General features: G+C 54.1%; 2 protein-coding genes and 1 long non-coding RNA gene across 9 annotated transcripts; 2 read left to right on the top strand and 1 right to left on the bottom strand.

The window, feature by feature from the left end:
• The first annotated feature begins 51 nt into the window (after nt 1-51).
• On the top strand, nt 52-3,777 carry SPATA2L (spermatogenesis associated 2 like). The gene is made up of 3 exons (XM_020885300.2): nt 52-153; nt 362-665; nt 2,411-3,777. The coding sequence occupies exons 2-3, from the start codon at nt 363-365 to the stop codon at nt 3,335-3,337; spliced, it is 1,230 nt and encodes a 409-aa protein (XP_020740959.1). The 5' UTR covers nt 52-153; nt 362; the 3' UTR covers nt 3,338-3,777.
• A 5-nt stretch (nt 3,778-3,782) lies between these two features.
• Nucleotides 3,783-21,761, bottom strand: CDK10 (cyclin dependent kinase 10). Of its 7 annotated transcripts, none has more exons than XM_020885302.2 (13): nt 21,682-21,761; nt 21,263-21,430; nt 7,952-8,023; nt 7,206-7,308; nt 6,987-7,068; nt 6,810-6,877; nt 6,340-6,392; nt 6,103-6,172; nt 5,498-5,557; nt 5,027-5,150; nt 4,816-4,955; nt 4,591-4,643; nt 3,783-4,400 (listed from the first exon to the last, which is right to left on the bottom strand). In XM_020885302.2, the coding sequence occupies exons 1-13, from the start codon at nt 21,716-21,718 to the stop codon at nt 4,294-4,296; spliced, it is 1,137 nt and encodes a 378-aa protein (XP_020740961.1). In that variant the 5' UTR covers nt 21,719-21,761; the 3' UTR covers nt 3,783-4,293. The 7 variants fall into 7 exon arrangements, with proteins under 7 accessions (XP_020740961.1, XP_020740965.1, XP_020740960.1 ...); XM_020885306.2 differs by lacking the exon at nt 21,682-21,761 and adding an exon at nt 8,640-8,712 and having other exon boundaries at nt 21,263-21,394; XM_020885301.2 differs by lacking the exons at nt 21,263-21,430; nt 21,682-21,761 and adding exons at nt 8,640-8,712; nt 10,806-10,944.
• LOC110132129 (uncharacterized) lies at nt 11,412-17,627 on the top strand. The gene is made up of 2 exons (XR_002312366.2): nt 11,412-11,687; nt 17,330-17,627. It is a non-coding gene; the product is annotated as an uncharacterized lncRNA (long non-coding RNA).
• Nucleotides 21,762-21,842: the final 81 nt, after the last annotated feature.

Below are 21,842 nucleotides of genomic sequence, written 5' to 3' on the forward strand. Positions count from 1 at the left end.
CCGGCCCTGACCAGGCCCCGCCCCCGAAGAGACTCCGCCCAGAACGTCCGGGCCAAAGCCGAGGGGCGGAGCCGTCCCCGGCGGAAGCGCGCGGCTGCCTGCTGAGAAGCCCGAACGGAGCGGCGGGCGCTCGGCGCCGCTGGGGGCAGAGAGGTAGGGCGGAGGGCTGCTGGGCAAAAGCGGATTTCTGCTTGGGAAGGGAGACTCAGCTGGCGCAAGTCTCCAGGGAACAGGGTGCTGTGGACACCAGGGGCGCTCAGCTGGGGGTGGGGGGGTACTGTGGACTCAGGCGGGGACTGTGGAGGAGCGGAGCGCGCAGGGAGGGGCCTCTGGGTGCTGACACCCTACTCCTGCCCGCCAGCATGGGTAGTAGCTCACTGTCCGAGGACTACCGCCTTTGCCTGGAGCGGGAACTGCGGCGCGGCCGCGCGGGCGTGTGCGGAGATCCGTCGCTGCGGGCCGTGCTCTGGCACATCCTCGTGGAAGACTTCGACCTGCACGGGGCGCTGCAGGATGACGCGCTGGCACTGCTCACCGACGGCCTGTGGGGGCGCGCCGACCTGGCCCCCGCGCTGCGCGGCCTGGCCCGTGCCTTCGAGCTGCTGGAGTTGGCCGCCGTGCACCTGTACCTGCTGCCGTGGAGAAAGGAGTTCACCACCATCAAGGTAGGGCGCCGGGCCGCGTGGAGGTTCCCTGCCCCGGGTACTGGGTGCTGGGCATCGTCCGGACAGAGGCTACCGTTGGGATGAGGGACTGCAGGTGTCCACAAAGCCAGATGGGTTTCAGAGGGCTCAGTGTGCCAGTGTCCTGGGCGTGGCCGAGGTTTCCCTTGGTACTCCTAGGGCTGAGAACACCTGTCTGGGTACCTGCCTCCTCAGGGGATCCTGCCTCTTAAAGCTTGTATCGCTGCGTGAAGAGCGGCCTTGTGGTCTGTTACCATAGAAATCCTAGGACAGGTGCATGGGAAGGACTCGGCATGCCATGAGCACCCTAATCCCTCCAGGATGTGGGCTGATCCCTTTTGTAGAGGAGGACATGGAGTAGCTGTATCTCCTATGAAGTAGGCTGGGGCTGGGGGTACCCCTGCATGCCCTAGGGGAGCTGGCCTAGACAAGAACCTAGCTCACCCCCCCAGCCTGGGTAGAGGCTGTGCCCAGGGCCGGCCTGGCCCCTCCAGGTGAGCTGCGGGCTGGCAGGAGGGGGCAGGCAGGCTGCTTTGTGCTCTGAGCTAATTCAGAAGAGTGGGAAGATAATGACGTCATTGGGCACGTGGGCGGCTGCCTCCGCTGGTTGTCGTGGCAACAGCAGCCTCTCTCAGGGACAGTGAGCCCTGGGGCCCACCGCTCCACAGGGACATCTGCTAGGGCTTTCATTCATCCATTCAGACGAGAGGGCAGGATCCAGCCCCACAGGGGCCAAGAGCAGAATGGGCAGGCCTGATCTTGAGACGCTAACTGGCTTCAGTGTTGAGCAGACCTGTATGGGATCTGCTGCTGCTTTCCTCTGGCTGTGGCTTGGGGCAAGAATCTATTTCTTCCTCTGGGAAGCAGACACAAGAGTAGGCCAGCGTAAGGTCCATTGTTGAGGGGTGAAGGAACAGCCCTGGGTACAATCTTACACACAGTAGCCCCCCCATGTGTGGCTCTAAGCAGAGCACTCACGGGGCCCCAGAGTCATAGACTGGGAGACACAAGATCACCATCCTAGGAAACTTTCAGTTACTCTGCAGTCTGTAGCCTCCAAAACCTACACATTCCATCCATGTGGTGGAAAGCTACACAGCCTTCTGTCCTATTGGAGAAATCTCTCAGAAACTGAAAAAGTAGAGCTCAGAATAAAGTGTTTAGGTGGCTACCTGCTCAGAGAAGCAGAAAAACACCTGTTTTTGTGTGTTTGCATAAGTAGACACTCAGCAGGTACATACACAGTAAACTAACTAGAGGAGCAAACCCCTACAGGTGACAGGAGGTAGAAGGGACTCATAGGGCCATGAGATTTCTCAGCATAGGGGCTCTTTAGTTTGTTCTATGATGCAGGTGAAATGTATCAGACTTTTAAAAGATTGTGATGCCTAGGCCTGCCTCAGCCAATAATATTAGAACCTCAGGGGTGACCTGAACATCTGTTTTTTTCTTTTTTGGCTGCACGGCTTGCGGGATACCAGTTTCTCAACCAGGGACTGAACCTAGTGGAGGGAGTAGAGGAGGACATGAGATGGATGTATCTCCTATGAATTAGGCAGGGGCTGAGGTTACTCCTGCATGCCCTAGGGGAGCTGGCCTAGACAAAAACCTAGCTCACGCCCCCAGCCTGGGTAGAGGCTGTGTCCAGGGCTGCACCACCCAGAAGTGAGCTCATCGGGTCTGCAGGGGAGGGGGGGGGTGCCACCAACTGGCCCCCTCCCTTGCAGACGTTCTCTGGGGGATACGTGCACGTGCTAAAGGGCGCACTCTCGGAGGACCTCCTCATGCAGAGCTTCCAGAAGATGGGCTACGTGCGCAGGGATGCCCACCGCCTCATGGTGGCTGCCCTGCCTCCCGCCCGCCAGCTGGTGCAAGTGGCCCTGGGCTGCTTCGCGCTGCGACTGGAGTGCGAGATCCTGGGTGAGGTGCTGGCGCAGCTGGGCACCAGCGTGCTGCCAGCCGAGGAGCTGCTGCAGGCACGGCGGGCCAGCGTGGACGTGGCCTCCTGTGTGGCCTGGCTGCAGCAGCGACTGGCCCGAGAGGAAGAACAGCCACCCCTGCCCCGCCGTGGCTCCCCCACCGGGTGCCAGGCCCCGCTGGACCTGTACCGGGACGTGCAGGAGGACGACGGCTCAGATGAGGCCAGCCTGTACGGGGGGCCCTCGTCTGGCCCCGACTCACCTGCCTCAGAACTGGCCTGCCGGCCTAGGTTCTGGGAGCAGAGTGCCAGACTGTGGGGGGCGGGGGGCGGGCCATGGGAGCCAGCTGAGGCCAGCAGCCCCACCTCTGGGGCCTCAGAAGAGGAGGAGCCCCAGCCCGAAGCCTTCTCCTTCCTCTCACTGCGTAGAGAGCTGCTTAGTCGGCCTGGGGACCTGGCCCCTCCCCGTGCCCCTAGGAGCCCTGAGCAGGCCAGCCCCCCACCCGTCCCCGAGCCTCCCGGCTACCAGATGCACACTTGCCTGGCCCCAGGAGCCCTGCCCGCCCTCTGCTGCGACACGTGTCGCCAGCTGCACGCCGCCCACTGTGCCACCCTTCCCAGCTGTCACCCCGGCCACAGCCTGCGCACCCTGCGTGGGAACAGCCAGCGGCGTCTGTGGCTGCAGCGAGCCCAGGTGGACGCCCTGCTCTACGACAGCCCAGCGGCTGGGCCATAGACCCAGCTGGCCCCAGGTCAAGGGCTCTCTGGAGAAACTCTGTGGTGCTTTTCTGGGGCTTGTCCCGCCTCAGGCCCCGCCCACTGGCCACCCTGCTCTTCCTGCCGAGTGGAGTGTCTGCCCTACCAGGTGAGGTGGGGACTCACCCTCCATAGACAGCTCCCCACTGGTCGCACACCCCCCACTCTGGAAGGCAGGGTGGGAGACCTCAAAGGCTGCCCACCCCAGATCCAGTGGTAACGGCGCAGATGCCAGCATTCATTCCCCAGCTCACTGGGCTGGGGGTGCTCTGCCCACCAGGACTCCTGGGGCAGGTGCCAGTCTTCTGTGTGGCCTCTGCTCAATGGTGCCCCCACACCAGGCCGTCTGCCCTCCTCCCTCACACCTGTCACGTCACACAAATCACAACCTCCAAGTACATTAAAGGACACTGGCTCCAACCACGTCTGAGGAAAGCATTTATCTCTTGGATCACCCCCATTCCCCATGGGCCTCAGAGGGGGGGAGTGGGCACAGGGCACAGCCCAAGGCTCTCACTCTAGGGGTCTCAGAGCAGCTCAGACTCAGTCCACATCTCCATCCCTCCTCCCCTCTCCGAGTCTAACAGCCCCACCAGGGGGGGTCACCTTGGCCTCTCCATTCCAGGCAGATCCTGGGGATCAACTGGAGACAGAAGTGACAATACGAGGTCTGAGGTCTGCTTGTCCCAAGCCAGCAACACCCGCTGAGATGGGCTCAGCCAGATTTCCTCCTGGGAACCGAAGGTCTGAGGCATGGCCACAGGTGGGACCCAGCCCAGCCATGATGTGGCGTCACAGCCCTGTGGGCCGGCCTCTGGGTGGCTGGGTCCTCAGAGTGTACCACTGGCATCACCCCCAAGGTCCACACTGCTGTCCCAGGGCAGAGGTGGGCAGGGGCACAGAAGGCGCCGTGCTCAGCCGGAGTGCCTCCACCCATCAGGGTCTGCAGCGCCGGCTCTGGCTCTCAGTGCCCAAGGACGTGGCTGGGGTGGCACGCTTGTTACGGTGGTGGGGGAAGGTGGGCATGAGCTCCGGCTCGCAGGCTGGGGGTGGGGGGGAACGGACTGCATCAGCCCTGAATGAGGGAGGGGCCCCACACCACCCTCTGCTCCCCTCCTGAGCCTCCCTACGTGGCCCAAAACAGCCCCTACCCGCCTGGGCCCCACCACCCACCTGCCTTAACCCCCACCCTACACATAAAGACCCCCGGCAGTGCCAGCAGGGAAGACTCACGCAGGGGCTTCTCCTTGAAGTAGGAGCTCTCCAGGCAGTCGCCGGCTGTCGCCCTGGAGAGGAGACCTCGCTGTTTACCGGGCCCAGGCCCAGCCAGGCTCGTCTCCCGCACAGCTGCCCCGCAGAGCCCCCCCGGTTCCCTTCTTCACAACAGAAAGTTGGGTAAACCGACAGAGCCCCACCAAGGCCGGCCTGACTCATGCACGTGTGGGGCCCTCTCAGCACCTTTTCTTAGGGTCGTACATGAAGAGGAGGTTCATCAGGCGCAGGCCAGCCTCCGAGAGCCACGGGAACTTATGCTTCAGGTTGTTGTAGGGCTGCTTCCGCAGGCTGTACTGGCTGGCCAGCGGCAGCTGAGAGAAGCCCTGTGGGGAGGGGCCGGTAAAGGCCAGTGGCTAGCAGGGGCAGGAGGGAGGAGGGCGGGGCTGGCACTCACCGGCCAGATGTTCTCACTGGGGGTCCCCAGCAGCTGCACAATCAGGTCCACCTGGTGGATCTCGGAAGTGCCAGGGAGAAGGGGCTTATGGGCCAGCAGCTCAGCCAGGATGCAGCCCACCGCCCTGCAGAGGAGTGCAGGGTCTCCTCTCAGCTCCTTGGCTCCGCCTGGACCAGTCCCCCAGCTGCTGGGGGCGGAGGCTGGGGGCAGAGCTGGGAGGCGGTCATGATGGGATGATGAATGGGGTCTCCAGCTGAGCCACGTGACCTGGTCTCAGCAGGCCTCTTATGGCCACGAGGGCAGGTCCTCAGTGACGGGGCTGTCTCCCTCTGCCTCTCAGGACCCCAGGCATAGGCCCATCTTCCTGGGAGCTGATGAGACCCCAGCCCCACAGCTGCCCGCACCCCACTCCCAGGTCCCACAAGACCACCCCACCATCTGAGAGGTCTGGGAGCAGCATCCACCTCTCACCACATGTCGATGCTGGTGGTCTGTGTGGTGGTTCCCAGCAACAGTTCAGGGGCTCGGTACCTGCGAACAGAAGCCCCTGCTTTGCATCTGGCAGTTACTCTCCTCCAGCCTGGCCTCCAAAGGGCACCCACCAGCCATCACCCTGCCTGAGAGCCAGAGATGGCCTGGGATGAGGGAGCATAAACCCCAGCTAAGGCTGTCTCTTCCACGAAAGCTCAACAAACATACTGCTATCACTGGATGACCCCTGAGTGCTGCAGTGTCCTATGCTGGCCTTTCTACACAAGTTGGGGTGAGTGACACACAGCAGAACGCAGCCTGCCCTGAACCACACCCCATTTTGCTTCAAAATGTCAAGTGAGAACTGCAGAAACCTTCGCTGTTCCCATGCTCCAGTGGTGAAGCCACCTCCCCTCTGAGCAACTCAGAGCCAGCTGGGGGCGGGGCTGCCTCGGGACAGAACAGCACCCCATCTGGATGGGCAGGTCCCTCCCTGTGAAAGCACTGCTCTTTCTTGGCAGCTGAAAGACCTCCAAGATGCTCTGGCCACTTCAACATGACCCACCCACACCTGCCCAAACTTCCCCTGGTCTCCAGGGACTTACCAGAGTGTGACCACCTTGGGAGTCATTGGCTTCACTGGCATGCCATAGGCCCGAGCCAAACCAAAATCCGCTGAGATGGAGGCAGAGGGATGGGAGGGAGAGTGTCACCCAGGGAAGGCTGACCACTGCCACCTCGAGCCAGTGTGTAGTGTGTGCAGTGAGCTTCCGGAGACCAGCCTGCCACCCCAGTGCAGGGGCGCTCACAGACCCCATCATAGAGGCAGCACCTGCACCCACCTGTCTTCACGCAGCCCTTATCCGTCATGAGCAAGTTAGAGACCTTCAGATCCCTATGACAGAAAGAGAACACCAGTGGTTCCCAGAAACCCACGTGCAGGAACGAGGTTGTCACTGCTGGAGCAACACTCAGAATGCTTCCCCACACATCTCATCCTGTTTGCACTTTTTAGGAGGAGCACAAGTAATGCAAGGCCATTCGGTAGCTGGAAACAGCAGAGAGCTCTCAATGACTTCCCTAGAGGTGGAGTCCTGCCCCTGGTCCCCCCAGGGCAGCACGAGCCTCCCTGGAGTACAGGTCCCTCCGGGGCCATCTGCCTGGCATAGGGGAAAACAGGTACTATCCCGTCCCACCCTCCCCCAGGACCAGTTACAGGAACTCCACTGCTTGAGGCTGCTCTACTCCCCTGCAGGTTGGTGCCGAGTCAGTCTGGCGATCACCCCGCCCCCATGCCACAAGCCCTGCCCACCTGTGGATGATGAAGTTCCGGTGCAGGTACTGGAGGCCCCGGAGCACCTGCAGCACGATGCACTTGACCTGCAGAAGGCCAGGAGGCCTGCTTTTGGCACAAAGTACCTCACAAAGGCTTGGGAAGCCCCCCACCACAGCCACCCCATCCCTGGCCACCCCAGCCCCTGCCTCCAACCTGGGCCTCAGAGAAGGGTGTTGGCATGTTCTCCAGAAGGCTGGCCAGGTCTTGCTCACAGTAACCCATCACCAGGAAGATGCTAAAGTAAGAGGGAGAAATGGAAGCCACCTCCCACCTCCTCCCAGGTGAGCCAAGGGACCCTCCTGGGCAGCAGGAAGGGAAGCAGGGAGGGGGCTGGGCAGGGCCTAACGTGGGGGCAGCAAGCAGACCGCTCACCTCTCCAGGTGGTTCCCCACAACCACCTCCTTCAGCTCCACAATGTTGGGGTGGCGGAGGCGAAGCAGCAGTGTGATCTCTCGAAGACTGCTGATGGGGACCCCTGCAACCAGGCTGGCCTTGGTGACCCCACTTCTGCAGCTGGCCCAAGCTCAGTGACCCCACCCCTGCAGACAGGGACCCCTGACAGCCAGATGCCTCAGTGACTCCCAGCCCTACCCAGCAGAACTCTGCCTGCTACCTCAAGGAGAGGCAAGGCTATCCAATCCAGCACCTTTAACCCTCTCCTTCTCCATCAAACACAAGCTGCTCTCTGTACTGACCACTGTGTATGGCAGCCAGCCCCCAGTGAGCACAGCACAGCCCTGCCTGCACAGGCAGCCAAGGGGCGGTCAGCAGGGGTGTGAGCAGCACACAGGGGCTACCTGCCCAGTCTTCAGTGGGAAAGCCCTGGGGAGGGTGACGCTGAGCTGAGACAGAAGAGGAGGCAGAGTCAGCCAGCAGGAGGGAGAGGACAGATGAAGGGGATGAACTGCACACGGCTCAGGGGAGCTGAGGCTAGGGTGTGGAGGAGGGATGGTGAGCTGGAAAAGTCCAGGGGAGACAGGCAGGGCCAGACTGCAGTCCCCTAGAGACCAGCCTCCTTTGACCATCATGCATGCACCACTCAGCAAGCTCAGGCAATTGGCGTCTTCCTATCCCCTCCCACTTGAGTGCAAGTGGTACAGGGGCCCCTCCCAGCTCACCATCCTTCTCCTTGTCCATCCGCACTTTTTTCAGGGCGACAATCTCATCTGTGTGGGTATCCCGGGCCCGATCTGGAAGGGAAGTGCCTCCACAGTAGGATCCAGGCCCACCCCCTGCCCTCCTGCCACCTGGGGGCACCCATGCTCTTCTTCCTTGACTGCTGGTACCCTGTGCAAGCAATAGTCCAAGGCTGGGAGACAGGTGCTCCCTGGGGAGTCCCCTGGTTTGAGCAGATAGCAGGCCCTGGGCTAGAAGAGTCTCCCTGAACGTTTCCTTCTTAGAGCTGGAGTGCAGACCACTGCTTTGTGTTCTGCGGTTTCTGTGTTCTAACAGCAAATAATGTCCTTATCGTGACAAAAGCAGCCTTATCTTTTTGAAGCTGCTCCCCAGAGCACTGTGGGGATTTGTGCAGCTTCCACACCCGCGGCACAGTGATGCACACCGATGTCCCAGTGGCTTTGGCTGCACCTCTGGCCATCGTCCACAGTGCTACACTTGATGGTGTGATAGTGACCTCCACTTACAGGGACATATGAACAATCTGATGCTTCCATTCACTCAGTCATGGTATGAAATCGACAGCAATTATATCAAGGATTAAAGGTCACCGGCACTCTCCTTCCAGCCCTGACACAGTTGTTGCCAGGACAGTCCCTGGGTCCCAGGCCTGCCACTTTAGCCACTCACATACAATGCCGTAGGTGCCTTCCCCAATGCGATTCAGCTTCTCAAACTCCTTCACGCTCCGGCACCGTCCCAGCTGAAAGAGAGAGGTGCTGGCAGTGAAGGGATCTGGCAGCTAAGGGAACCAGAGATGGATACTGACACTTAAGCTGTTCCAAAGAGCCAGCACCTGTCCTGGGCACCAAACAAAGGGGTGACCACACACTTGGGTTTGCCGTTGAGAAAATGGGGTGATGATACTGGCCAGACACTTTGAAAGTGAAATCAAAGTCAGTCCAACCACTCCCTTTCAATCCCATGGTCCAGATGTGTGCTGCCTAAAAAGAGTAACTACCAGCCACATTTGGTTAAAATTGACTAAAATGAAACTAAAAGTTCATTTCTTCAGCTACATGAACCATGTGAAGTGCTCAATGGCCCCATGCAGTTCATAGTGACCACAGTGGGCAATTCAGAAGACAGAACATTTCCATCATCACAGAAAGTCCACTTGAGCAGCAATGGTCTAAACTATGCTCTAGGCAATTCCCTGGTGGTCCGGTGGTTAGAACTCTGCACTTTCAATGCTGAGGGTGAGAGCTGATCCCAGATCAGGGATCTGAAATCCCACAGGCTGAGCAGTGTGACCATAAATAAATAAATAAACAAAGCTCTGGACATGAAAAAGCTTGAAGACCTTCACAAAGCATATACCAAACACAGTGGCAGACACTGTCTCCAACATCCATACATTACTTCTTCCTCTGTGTTATGAAACAATGCTGGGAGAACATGGCAACTCAGATGGTGGCCTGAGTTCCCAGCCTCCCTTGCAGCTAGGTGTAACCATGTGACTAAATTCTGGCCAGTGCAATGTGCACAGAGGGACAAGCACGACTTCGTGATCAAAGAAAGCTGGTTGCCCTTCACTCCTTCTGCCTCCTGAGGCAGGCTGGGATTTGGTGGGGCAAAAACAGACAACCTGAGTGCCTGACACACCTGTGTGATGTTAGGGGCACCAGAAATAAAAGTCCTGTCCTTAAAGCACTGTACTTTGGGGTCTCCAAGTTCTAGCAGAGCCTGTACCCTAATACACCTTCATCTGTAGCACTTCCTCGTGGGTTGCACAATGTGTCAAGTTTCAGGTTCTAAACTGCACCTCTCTGACTCTCTCTCTGCCTCTATTTACCTTGCCCTCCATCTTGGGAAACCAAGTCAGGGTCACCTGGCCCCAAACGAACCCCTTCCCTCATCCCATCCCAACCTAATTGCTTCCCTCTTTCCCTCTCTCTGCGGAACCCCTGGTGCTTCCTGTACACACTGCATTTCGCGGGATTTTGCTCCTGCTGCTCCCTAGGTCTAGCAAGCCCACCTGCCTCCTCATCTCTGCATCCAAAACCCAGTCACACATACCCGCCCAGCAGAAATGCTGCCCCTTCTCAAAACTGCTTCCTGAGCCCCAGCCGAAAACATTTCTTTCTCTGCAAGATCCCCTGACACTTGGGTCTTGTGGCACTTCCTACTGCGCACTTTGCACTGTCCTCCTCTGGGTATGCCTTAACTGAGCAGTTGCTGCGTTTCAGTGAACAACGCCGGGGGGACGGTTCAAGGCTGGCTCCTGCGCTCATTCAGTCTGTTACCGTTCTTACTGGATACTGAAGCGGCCTCGCACAGCACCAGGAAGTAGTCAAAACCACCCGCCACCAGAGATCACACCTGCCCCTGCACGAGCCGTCTACCTTAGTAAAACCACTCGAAGCTTCACCCTTCTCACCTCTACGAAGGGTCCTCGAAAGGACTACGTGACAGTGAGACACGGAGAGGCCCCGCGCAGAGCAAGGCACAGGCGGAGCTGCCGGGTCACAGACGGGGCCCCGCCCAGTGCACCCACAGGCTGGTAGGAGACACGCCTCAAACACTTCCCACGACTATTCTCCCATGACACGAGGCGCCCGTCCCGGACGCAAAACTAAGAAACGCCCGCGCTGCAGCGCGCCTTGACGAGGAGGCCAACGACCTGAGAGCCGGCCAATACCTGGCGCGGACGCGACCCCCGAGGACCGCTGGGGTTGCCGTTCCCGCTTCTGCCGGAAACCTAGCGCTTTAGCGAGACGCTGAGGGCCCTACTACGTCTCAACCCCGCGCTGCCGCTAGCGAGGACAGAGCTACCAAAGAAGGCCCTCTTCGTACCCTGTGCTCCGGAGGTACCGTGAAGAAGCCTTCCTTACGGACACACTTCAGACGGATTTGCTCCGGCTCCGGTTCACCCATGCCGAAAGCAGCCCCTCGAGCCTTCCATCTGCGCAGGCGCAGACCAGGTTTCATGGGCGCAGGCGCACTGCCTACTTCCGGGCGTCCCCTCCTTAGCAACAGTTACCAAGGAAGTCTCCCCAAGATCCCAGAGAACCTCAGTTTATACGAAGCGCTCAGACTACCAAGATTCTAGCTTTATTTTAGTTTCAAGTACGGTGGCTCAGACAGTAAAGAATCTGCCTGCCATGCAGGAGACCCTGGTTTGTTCCCTGGGTTGGGAAGATCCCCTGGAGAAGGATATGGCAACCCGCTCCAGTATTCTTGCCTGAGAATTCTATGGACAGAGGAGCTTGACAGGCTACAATCTATGCAGTCCATGGGGTCGCAAAGAGTCGGACACGACTGAGCGACACACACACACACACACAGGCACGTGACTGCGCCAGCGAGCTGGATAATGGCCACCGGAGGAGGAGGAAGTCTAGGGTGTTGCAATGGGTCCCGGGGGTGCGGGGCGGGGCGGGGCGGGGGGGGAGGGGGCGCTGGAGGAGGCGGGAATCTGTGGTGTCCTCCCGGCAGTGGGAGCTGTGCTTTAGAGCTCTCCCTTGGAGCACTAGAGTACCAACCCGGAGCCACGAAGGGAGAGGCCTGGCAGAGCCAGGGGGATTGAGTAGAGGGAGCGTCTGAGAGATGTGGAAAGAACTGACAGGACGCGGCGACGGACGGACTAACACAGCCTTGTTGAGCACCCACTACGTGCTTGCCCATGTCCGAGTCTGCCGTAGGGCACCTTACATTCTCACTGGAAGCAGTAAACAGGTAAGTCATGTACACGGCCTGCTCAGGAGGAACTACACTGTAAATGCTAAAATACTACCAATGTAAGTGAAGGACATTTGATAATTATTAAAGGAAATAATGAGTCAAAATGATTTAAACTAGTTACCACATTCACTTCGTTCTGGTTGTTTTTTAATTCTGATAAGCTAAATTTATAGCTAATAATGAGATTAGAATTAATGCCGAGTAAACATTGCTTTGGAAGCTTCCCAGGTGGCTCGGTGGACGTGCCAATGCAGGGATGCAGGTTCGATCCCTGGGTTGGGAAGATCCCTGGAGAAGGAGATGGCAACCCACCCCAGTATTCTTGCCTGGGAAATCCCATGAACAGAAGAACTTGATGGGCTACAGTCCTTGGGGTCACAAAAGAGTCGGACACAACTAAACAAGTTTTTGGATTATTTGCTTGAGATGCTTAGGACAGGGGTAGGAGGGCAATGTCTAGGTCAAATGATAGAAATGCAATAGCTACTAGAAATTTTATGGAGGAGAAGCATGCTGACCCTCTGTGATCAAATTCACCTTAGTATGGGCTTGACCTTTCTGTATAAATATTTAGTCATGGCAGTCAGACTGCACAAATAAACGTAAATAAATACAAATGAGTATCTTGACAATGTGTTAGTAAACAATGTCAATATGAGATGTCTGTTTTTCTAGTTATATCAAAACTCATTGACTGGAAGTCACTTGTACTATTTAACCACTAAAAAGATAGGATCCTCCTCAACAGACAAAGACAGAGACCCCCTATATGCAGCCTGCTGATCATTCCAGGAATGAAGAAAGCTGACACACACTGTCACCAGACTAAACATGTGAGCTCAGACAGGGCAGGACACTCTCCAGCCAACCCGGAGAAGAGTGAACTCTGACCTGAGGGCTGCTGATGAGGATGGGACATCTGAGGCTGTGAGTCCCCAAATGGCCCCTCCCCACCGAAAGCCCTCAAACACAGCCAGAAAGAGGGGAAGTTGTCAGCTCAACTCACCTTCACCCCGGGGTGGCTCTGACAGAGCCAGCATTCCAAGTGCTGGGGCTGCGTCCACACTCTCCGCATCACGTGGTACTAAAGCTAAGAGCCCTTCTCTGTTCTGGGTCCTGACACCTCAGAGTCCCACCTTTGGTTCAGGGGTGGGTACAGCTCCTTCACTCCCACTGCTGGGTGCTTGTGCCAGGCCCCTTTGGTCCTGAACAGGATGCATGCAGTTCAGAACTGCAAGAGATGCTGCCTGCTACCTCTCCATCAAGATGTTCAGCCAGCCAGTTCCAGCAGGGCTAATCTCATGATCACCCCACATTCACTCTCAGAGCCAGAGTCGCTCTTGCCCTCTGCCAAGCTGCCTGCCAGTCTTGAAGAGCTGGGGGGAACCTTGCTGACTGAAGGGGTACCTGCAGGTCTCCACAGGATGGGGTGGCCCTTCTGTCATCACTACCAAGACACTGCACAGGGAGGGGCCACGGCTGCTGGGGTGCCTGTTTATTCTGTGGCCTGTATGATACAGGCGTCTACTGTGCTGGGGTTTCTGTGTCGGGAGTAGGGGCCCTGCTCAGCCCGTTCCTGAATGGTTCTCTGCTCCTGCATGCCCATGGAGCCATAGCTGATCACAGTCTCTTTTGAGGGTGTGGTGATGATGATCTGTGGGATGGCAAACTTCTTCTTTTCTGGATTTACATCAGGTTTCTCTAGAAGGAAGAAAACATCCTAGCATTTCATAAGTCTGTGGGGGAAAAAAAAAAACTAAAACGGACGACGTCTGTGTTAGGGCCAGAGCAAAACAATTAGGTTTGTGGCTCAGGAAAAGAAATGAGCGAGGTTGAAAGCAGTCAGAACCCTAGGTGAACATTCCAAAGTTTAAACCAAGCAACAACTCAGACACGCAGGTTGTGAACCCTGGAGGCGTCCCCTCCATAGGAGAACAGGAGAGGCAGCCCCACCATCCTGTGGAGAGCCTGAGCTATGGGGCAGCCCAGAGACGGATGCAGGAGAGATACCTGGAAGAGGCAGGGTCAGCCCCACAGGTGAGTGTTCAGACACAGTTTCCACAGGATTCTAAACAGAGTGGAAGCTCTCCGTACAGAACAACATCAGTGGGGGTGCTATAGAGCTGGGGGCCACAGCGTTTCCTCAAGCTCCTTACAATCTCCAGGAATGCACAGGGCATGTGAACCACTACCAAATACTACAAGCTTAAATGCAGAAGCTCCTTACTGCTTCCACCGTTCACCTCCTGGCTTGCTTCCTGGAGGTCACCAGTTTGGGGCTCCTCCACTTGGGCCTCTGTTCAGCCCTACAAAGAGGTCTTTGTGTCCCGTGTGCACATGTGTCCTGAACAGAATTAGAAGACATCATCACCTGCTTGTTCCTCACTTAACACCTCAGGAACTCAGCCACCCAGAGGAGCAGCAGCAGTCCATTCTGTGCCAGACATTGCCCTGAGCCCTGGAGTAGAGACCCACACGTTTCTGAGGTGGGTCCTTTTAACACCTACGTTTTACAAAAGGAACTGAGGCACAGAGCAGTGCTGTCACCTTCCCAGGGCTGGCAGCCAAGGAAGATGCTACCGCCCTGACACCCAGTGCCACACGCACAGCTTCCATGCTTCTAACCACAGCCTAGGGGCCCACGCCTGCACTCGGCTCAAGAGTATCCTTTCTTCTTTTTAACACAAGTCAATGTGCATTTCATCGTATTTTGAATTAAAATTAAGATCATTTCTTCATATCGATTTACACAAGCTTTTTTACATATTGTGGTTAAGTTGCTAAGTCGTGTCCAACTCTTGCAATGCCATGGACTGTAGACCGCCAGGCTCCTCTGTCCATGAGATTCTCCAGGCAAGAATACTGGAGTGGGTTGCCATTTCCTTTTCCAGGGGATCTTCCCAACCCAGGAATTGAATTTGCCTTGCACTGCAGGCAGATTCTTTACCAACTGAGCTATGTTGTATATTAAGACTACTTAAAAATATTTACTTAAAAGACATTTCACTTAAAAATAATCCACGTTGGTTAAAAGCTACATATGAGGAGAGGGAGGTGGGAGGGGGGACCAGGATGGGGAATACATGTAAATCCATGGCTAATTCATTTCAATGTATGACAAAAACCACTGCAATGTTGTAAAGTAATTAGCCTCCAACTAATAATAATAAATGGAAAAAAAAAAAAGCTACATATGAAATGCTGCTTCTTGCAGACACTTCACACACACTTGCTGCTGGAACCACACACTGAGTCTTGCAGTGACCACACCCTCCCCAGCTGAGCACAGGCAAGCCTGGAGTTCACTGTGGGGGCCATCATGCTATAACAGCTCCCTTTGATGAATATAACTTAGCTTAGTCCCAGTTTCCCTGTTTAAACTATGCTGCAATGAACATTCTTGCATTTATATACTTACAAACTTTTGGAGGTTTACCTGTCAGGTAAGTTACTAGGAAAATGCTGGCAAACATTGTCAAATTGCTTTCCGTAAAGGTTATATTAATTTGTATTTTCACTAAGAGATTATCACCAGGGACATTTCTCCACATGCTCCTGCTTCTTTCGTTTTTCCAAACCTTTTCCAAGACTACAGTGGCAGTGGAAGTGCTGACTCCTCCCCCACTGGTCACCAGCCAGCTGCCCTGAGCTTCCCCTCCAGCCCATGCAGGGAGGCTGGGCATCTCTTCACTTGATCATGGGCCTCCCCTCTATCTTCCTGTGAATGTCATTCTGCATTTTCTACTTTTACCTTTTTCTGTGTGTGAGCTTTTTTTATATTTGGGAAACTCGCCATTAGGGATTTATTAAATATGTTACAGATAGCTCCTGGCTGTTTATTATAGCTTCCTTCTGCAACAGATTCATCCATCTGTTCTTTAATGGCTTGTAGAGTTTGTCAGACTGGGAAAGGCACCCCCTGGCTCCAAACTTGTAAAGACATTCACTCGCTTCTTTTTCATACTTATTTTATACTTGTTTTCTCAGTTGTCTAGTGAGATTACCTATCTTCCCCCCCCCCCCGCCCCCACCATCTTTACCACAGCACCTCTTGGGGCCCCACTGGAGCACAATGGACACTGTGTTCATCACTGTGAGTTCATCACTGTGGGACACGTTCACATGTCAGAGGGTTCTATCTACTTTTCCAGATGCCCCCTGCCAGCCCTACATTGTTACTCCTTCTCATGAACTTTGGGGTCATTTGGTTCTGTTCTCAAAATGACCTGTGCTCTTTTGCTTATGTCACAATGACTTGCTAGAATAAGAGAGAATTAACACCATTACGCTGCTGAGGTTTCTAACCCAAAACAAGACTCCTTGCGTCTTCCTCAGCGTTTTAAAGCTTATTCATTTAGAAACATGAATCTTTTTACAGTTCTTAATGCATACAACCTGTACTATTTTTCAGTTACTGCCTGCAAGTTACATTTTAGTGGCCAATGTAAAACAGCACACACATCACCACGGGCTCCACTGGGTCAGGAGTCCAGCCTATGGTTCAGCTGTCAGCCTAGTCGTGTCCTCATCTGAACCTGGAGAACTTCCACAGCCACTCAGGTTGTAGGCAGAATTCATTTGTTTGTAGGCCAAGCATAAAGCACTGTCTCCCTGCTGGCTGACGACTCTCAAACCACAGGAGCTGTGTGCTTCACAGCCACCTCTCTGATGCTTTCACCTTTTTCAAAGGCTTCTCTGATGAGCTCAGGCATGCTCCAGAAACGCTCCATTTGGGTTAAGTCAATACCAAAGGTTATTAACCTGATCCCGGAAGCCTCCCCCATCCCCCATGGTCACAGGGATGACCACACATAGGGCAGAGTCTCCTACAGCCTTGTTCACGGAACTGTGATCTGGGGCCTCTGAACCCCACCTCCCATGTTACCAGATGCCTTCAGTCTGATTTCCACTCACAACACGTCTGGGCTCTGGACCTATCATGTGTTATTCTTTGACCTCTTGTTTCTGTTGTAAATATTTTTTGAGCTTACCATTATTTGTTCTACATTTGTTTATAGAGGGCTGGGGAGAGGTTTTACTTTTTAATGTAGTCAAATCCTTCAATATTATCGGTAATGTCTTTGCTCTGAGGTTTAGAAAGATGTTCCCAATTGAGGAATCAGAATAAAATGTACATCTTATTTTTTGTAGTCACCTTTTTTTTTTCCAGCAAGGAAATTTCTTTTTTTAGATGACCGCACACTATCATCTGGAAGATGGTACTAGTTCTTCTCCGTTCCCCTTTGAGTTGCCTATATCAGTTTATAGTCAGTCTACCTTTTAAAAATTTTAAGTAGGATTGATGGACAGGTAGTCACTTTTTATATTCACTCAACCTATCTGGAATTTAAATCAGAGCATACAGCAGGAGGTTACAGTCCACCTTACATTTTCTCTTAAAATGTTAAGGAATCTTCCTAGCACAGTTTATCATACAAGCCTTCCTTTCCCACCTGATTTTGGTGCCAGCTTTATCATACTCTGATTATATATAGACACAGTGATATCGATAGGTATAGTCACTCTTGTCCGTGTTTCCCATTTCACTGACCTGCTCTTCTTATGTGAAAGCCATGTTATTATTGTAACTTTTGATGTCTTTTAAAATGTTTTACTTTGACATTATCAATTTACAGAAGCTGCACGAGTAGCCCAGAGAGCTCCCTGCACCCTTGTCAACCGCCCTCAGTGGCAGCACCTCGGGTGACTCACCTCAGGTGACGACAGTAGAACAGGGCTGACTGCAGTGCACTGAGTGTTCTGAGCCATGTTCTCACCTGTAACCGCTACCAGATCCAGATCCAAGGCCTGTCTTCCTGCCACACCTCAGTCATGCCCTACCGTCCCCAACCCCTGGCAGTCCCTAGTCTGTCCCCATCACTGTCATTTTATCATTGGAGAATGTTACATAAATAAAATCATGCAGCATGTAAATCTTTGGAAACTGGTTTTTCACATTTTTTAAATAGTTGATAATACAGTATTTCTATCAGATGAGGATTTTTTTTTAGCATAATCACAGTGGCACTGTCACATCTAAGGATATTATCATTGACTTTTTATTATCATCTAATACCCAGTTTGATTATCTCAAGAATAACTTAGCCCGGATCCAAACACTGCTTTTTGTTCATATGTCTCTCAAATTTCCTAGTAACTGCTGTGGACTGAAAGTCGGTATCCCCCTCCCCCCCCAAACGATATGTTGAAGGCCTGATTCTTGATGTGATGGTATTTGGAAGTGGGGCCTTTGGGAATTAGGGTTAAATGAGGTCATGAAAGTGGAGCCCTCAGGAAGGAATTAGGAGGAGGAGGGGACCACAACCTTCTTCCTCTAGCCGCGTGAGGACACAGCCATCAGATAGCTGTCTAGGATCCTCATAGGAACACAGCCAGATAGGGGGTCTCCCCAGACTCCAATATGATGAGAAATGAGGTCTGTGGTTTAAACAAAGCCCATAGGATTTGCTTTTTTCCCCTGGGCATGTGGCATCTTAGTTCCCTGAGAAGGGATCGAACTCCGCGTGCAGTGAAGTGTGGACTCTTAACCACTGGATCGCCAAGCAAGTCCCCACCCCATGGTGTTTGTGATGGCCAGCTGATCAGACCTATAAGACAACAACTTTTCCTCAAGTCATTTATTTGTAGAAAAGTTGGGGTTTTGTGTTTTTTTTTTTTTTTTCCAGAAGATTTTGCAGCAGTTTGGAACTGGCTGACTGCCAACTTGTGATGCCTTAGTCTCTATAACGTATGTTTGTGGGTTTTTAATACAAAATCTAAAGTATGGACAGAAGCAGCAAGAAGCAAGTGCAGTACAATACATCTGCATTACCAGCTGTCACAACTGCAGGCCCCGGTCACACCTGGTCTCCACCGCAGCACTTACTTACCTGTGTTCTGCTTAATACACTGCTGGGAAGCCACTCAGCCTGACCTCAGCAGCTGGAAATAACCACTTTTTCACCATTTTATGGGTCAGGAATTCAGCAAAGGCTCAGCTAGACAGTTATCACTGTGGTCTCTGAAGGGCTTCAGACTGCCATCTGAAGGCTCGACTGGACTGACCATGGCGGACACCCACTCGCCAGGCTGCTAGGTGCTATGCGGCAGCTCAGCTGCAGTCGCTGGAGGCTTGTCACTTACATGTCCAGCACCTGGGTGGGACGGGCTATGCGACTGCTGCTTCCCTATGGCCTCCCAAGCGGCTGGCGCAGCACAGCCAGCACCCAGGTAAGCCTGCCAGACCCTGCCACCCTTCACCACCCACCGCCTGGAAGTCACTTCAGCCGCTCTACTGGTTACAAGACAATGTCAGACCCGCAGAGGTTTAGAGAGAGGATGGAGACCCCCCCAGGTGGGAGAAGCGTTGAGATCACATCACAGAACCTGCGGGGAGGGAGGGAAGCAGCACCTGTGAAAACACATGCAATCCTGGCAATCCAGAACATCCATTTACACTCAGAATATTGGGGGTGCAGCTCTAAGAGACAAGGACTCATGTGTATTCCATTTCATGTTTTCTGCAGCATACTTCACCCCAGACACAACACACAGTTCTTAAGTGATCAGCTGCAGTTTCCCACATCAAACACGATGCAGAACTTTCCAGCATCCCACAGAGCTCCCATGGGTCCTGTTCCAGTCAGTGCACCTCCCCTGACCCTAGCCCAACAATCATTCAACAGTAGTAAAGCCCACTTTTATTAATTGTATAATACACAGAATTTTTTATTTGTTGAACTCATTTCTCTAAAGCTTTTATGGTATTAGGTTAACTTTCAGTTTTTTCAAATATAATAGGGAAATTCCTCAGCTTTAAAACTCGAATGTTGGGACTTCACTAGTGGTCCAGTGGCTAATACTCTGCGCTCCCAAGGCAGAGGCCCAGGTTCCATCCCTGGTCAGGGAACTAGATCCCATATGCTACAACTAAAAATCTCACATGCCACAACTAAGACCCAGAGCAGTCAAATGAATGAATAAATAAAAACTGTTATTTAAAAAAAAAAAATGTGAATGAGAAGGTGCCCCTGCCCTTCTCGAGGTGGTCCTCCTGGCAAAGCAGGTATCTGTCCTCACTCCTGGTTCCCACCAAGGCCACCAAGTCCAGCGGCTGGTCTCATTCACTAGTGTTCCCTGGGTTTACTCCACCTCTCTGCAGCAGTCAACACTGCCAACAAGTTCTCCTTTCCTAACAACTTGATTCAGTATAATTTAAAAACCATGAAACTTACCTGTGTAAAGCATACAATTCAATGGAATTTAGTAAACTTTCAAAGTTGGGCACCCATTGACTGAGTTTTTAAGTCTATTTCCATCCTTCTCCGAAGAGCCCTTGTGCCCACCCTTGGCCCAGGCTCCTTCCATGTGGAGTCAGCTTTCCCGGACTTTTCTTGTAAGCAGAGCAGGACCTGTGCCTGGCTTCTTTCACTCCTATCTGCTCTGGGGCGTGCTTCCCAGAACAGCGTGTGCCAGGGGCATGTGCCATGTGACAGCACTCTTCACCTGCTTTCTGGGAAGTCCATCCTCATTCTGCCCCCGAAGTGAGGGTGTGACACACATGGCCACACCTTTGTTTGCAGGCACAGGTCCAGCCCATCCTGGAGAGCTGGGCACTCAGGCCTCTGGGGGACAGTTCCCCTGCTAATACAAAGCAAGGTAACGCCCCTCACAAACGAGACATAGTCTGTGTGCGTGCCACTGAAACCTGTCCAGCCCTCTGCGGACCATGGACACTGAGGGTGGCCAAGTGTGAACACACAGTCCTGGATGCTGCCACGCCCAGGGCCCGGCCTCTGACCTCTCCCTTACTTGGAAGACACTGAGCCCCTCAGGAGTAAAGCTCTTCTGTGACTGGCGGCCAAAAGCTTCCTGACAGACTGGCAGCAATTTTCCAAACCTCCCCTAGGACTCTGGCCCTTTCTGCCTTAAATTAGAGCTTATGAATTGGAACTTGAAGTCCAGGCCTCGCTCCCATGGCCAGCGTGCTCCTCTCAAACAGTTTCCTGCCTTTGATGACCCCAAAGGGACTTCAGTGTGAAGCTCCATGCCCAGCTTCTCTCTCCTCCTGTCCTTGTCTGATGCACCAGCCGTCTATTCTTATGGTCACCAAAGCCCACCACCCTAGTTCCTCTCTTTGCACCCACATCCTGTCAGACAGCAATTCCCCCTGCCACAGCCCCACTACTTCCTACTCTGCCGCGGGCCCAAACCTCCCCCTCGATCCCGCGCCAGGGTAGCTGCTCAGGCTCCAGTCTGTGGAATGCGGAGGGAGTGGCAGTGGGGCCAAAGGTGTGCCCTCGGGAGGGGTGCAGGCTGCTTTGGGTCTGCACATGGCTTGGCCCTCCTTGATGTGTGTTATGCAGCTACCACTTGGGAACTTAAAACCAATTACATTTAACTTAAATGTAAACTTATTACATTTTCCACCAGAACTCTCATATTTACCCACTAGATAAAGGTCCCCAAACCTTCTCCATCATCAAGGCACGCCCCCGGCTACTAGCACTCCACCGCAGGCTCCTGTGTGCCCCATCCTCAAATACACGTCTGGTTCCGGAGTGTCCTACCTCCCCATTCAGATGAAGGCCACTGCCGCTTAGCCGCCCCTTTCTCCTCACGGAAGCTCTCCACAAGCTTGGTGTCTGGAGGCTTCTTGGACTCTTGTGAAGGTCTGTCCACCCGCCTTTTCTCAGCCTTTGGGACTATGCAAGTGCGCCGGGTCTTCGACTCATCATCTGAAAATACATGTGCAATTAACTGGACCTATTTTACTGATTCTGGGCAATGGACCCCATCCTTCAGTTGCCTGCTCTGGTCAGAATGAAATAAAATAGCTTGAAAGACTTGCGGCACTCCATTTCCCTACATGTGGATACTTCCCCGGATGAAAAGGTCCCCGAGGCACCGTCCTCAGAGAGGACTCGGCGCCGGAAGATTTACGGGGGCGGTGCCGCGCCGGGAAGACCACGGGCCACCGGTCCTTTACCTTTCCCCAGTTTGCGTTTGCTTTTGGAAAGGCCCATAGGTGAGCCCACCGCCCCAGGCCCCCACCAGCGTCAGTCCCAGCCCCTGCACCACAGTGGGCGCCCGGCCCACTGACTCACAGACGCCCGACAGCCACCACCCAAGCCCGCGCGGTCACCACGG

Source organism: Odocoileus virginianus, chromosome 20 (assembly GCF_023699985.2).
Source record: "Odocoileus virginianus isolate 20LAN1187 ecotype Illinois chromosome 20, Ovbor_1.2, whole genome shotgun sequence".
Taxonomy (NCBI): Eukaryota; Metazoa; Chordata; class Mammalia; order Artiodactyla; family Cervidae; genus Odocoileus; species Odocoileus virginianus.

Coding starts and splice junctions, on each gene's coding strand:
- CDK10 (XM_020885301.2), bottom strand. CDS start 10,940: ATGAAACCTGGTCTGCGCCTGCGCAGATGGAAGGCTCGAGGGGCTGCT. Junction 5,151..5,497: donor ACCACCAGCATCGACATGTG/GTGAGAGGTGGA, acceptor ACTCCTCTGCAG/GGCGGTGGGCTGCATCCTGG. Junction 4,401..4,590: donor CTTCAAGGAGAAGCCCCTGC/GTGAGTCTTCCC, acceptor CCCCACCCCCAG/CCTGCGAGCCGGAGCTCATG.
- SPATA2L (XM_020885300.2), top strand. CDS start 363: ATGGGTAGTAGCTCACTGTCCGAGGACTACCGCCTTTGCCTGGAGCGG. Junction 666..2,410: donor AGGAGTTCACCACCATCAAG/GTAGGGCGCCGG, acceptor CCTCCCTTGCAG/ACGTTCTCTGGGGGATACGT.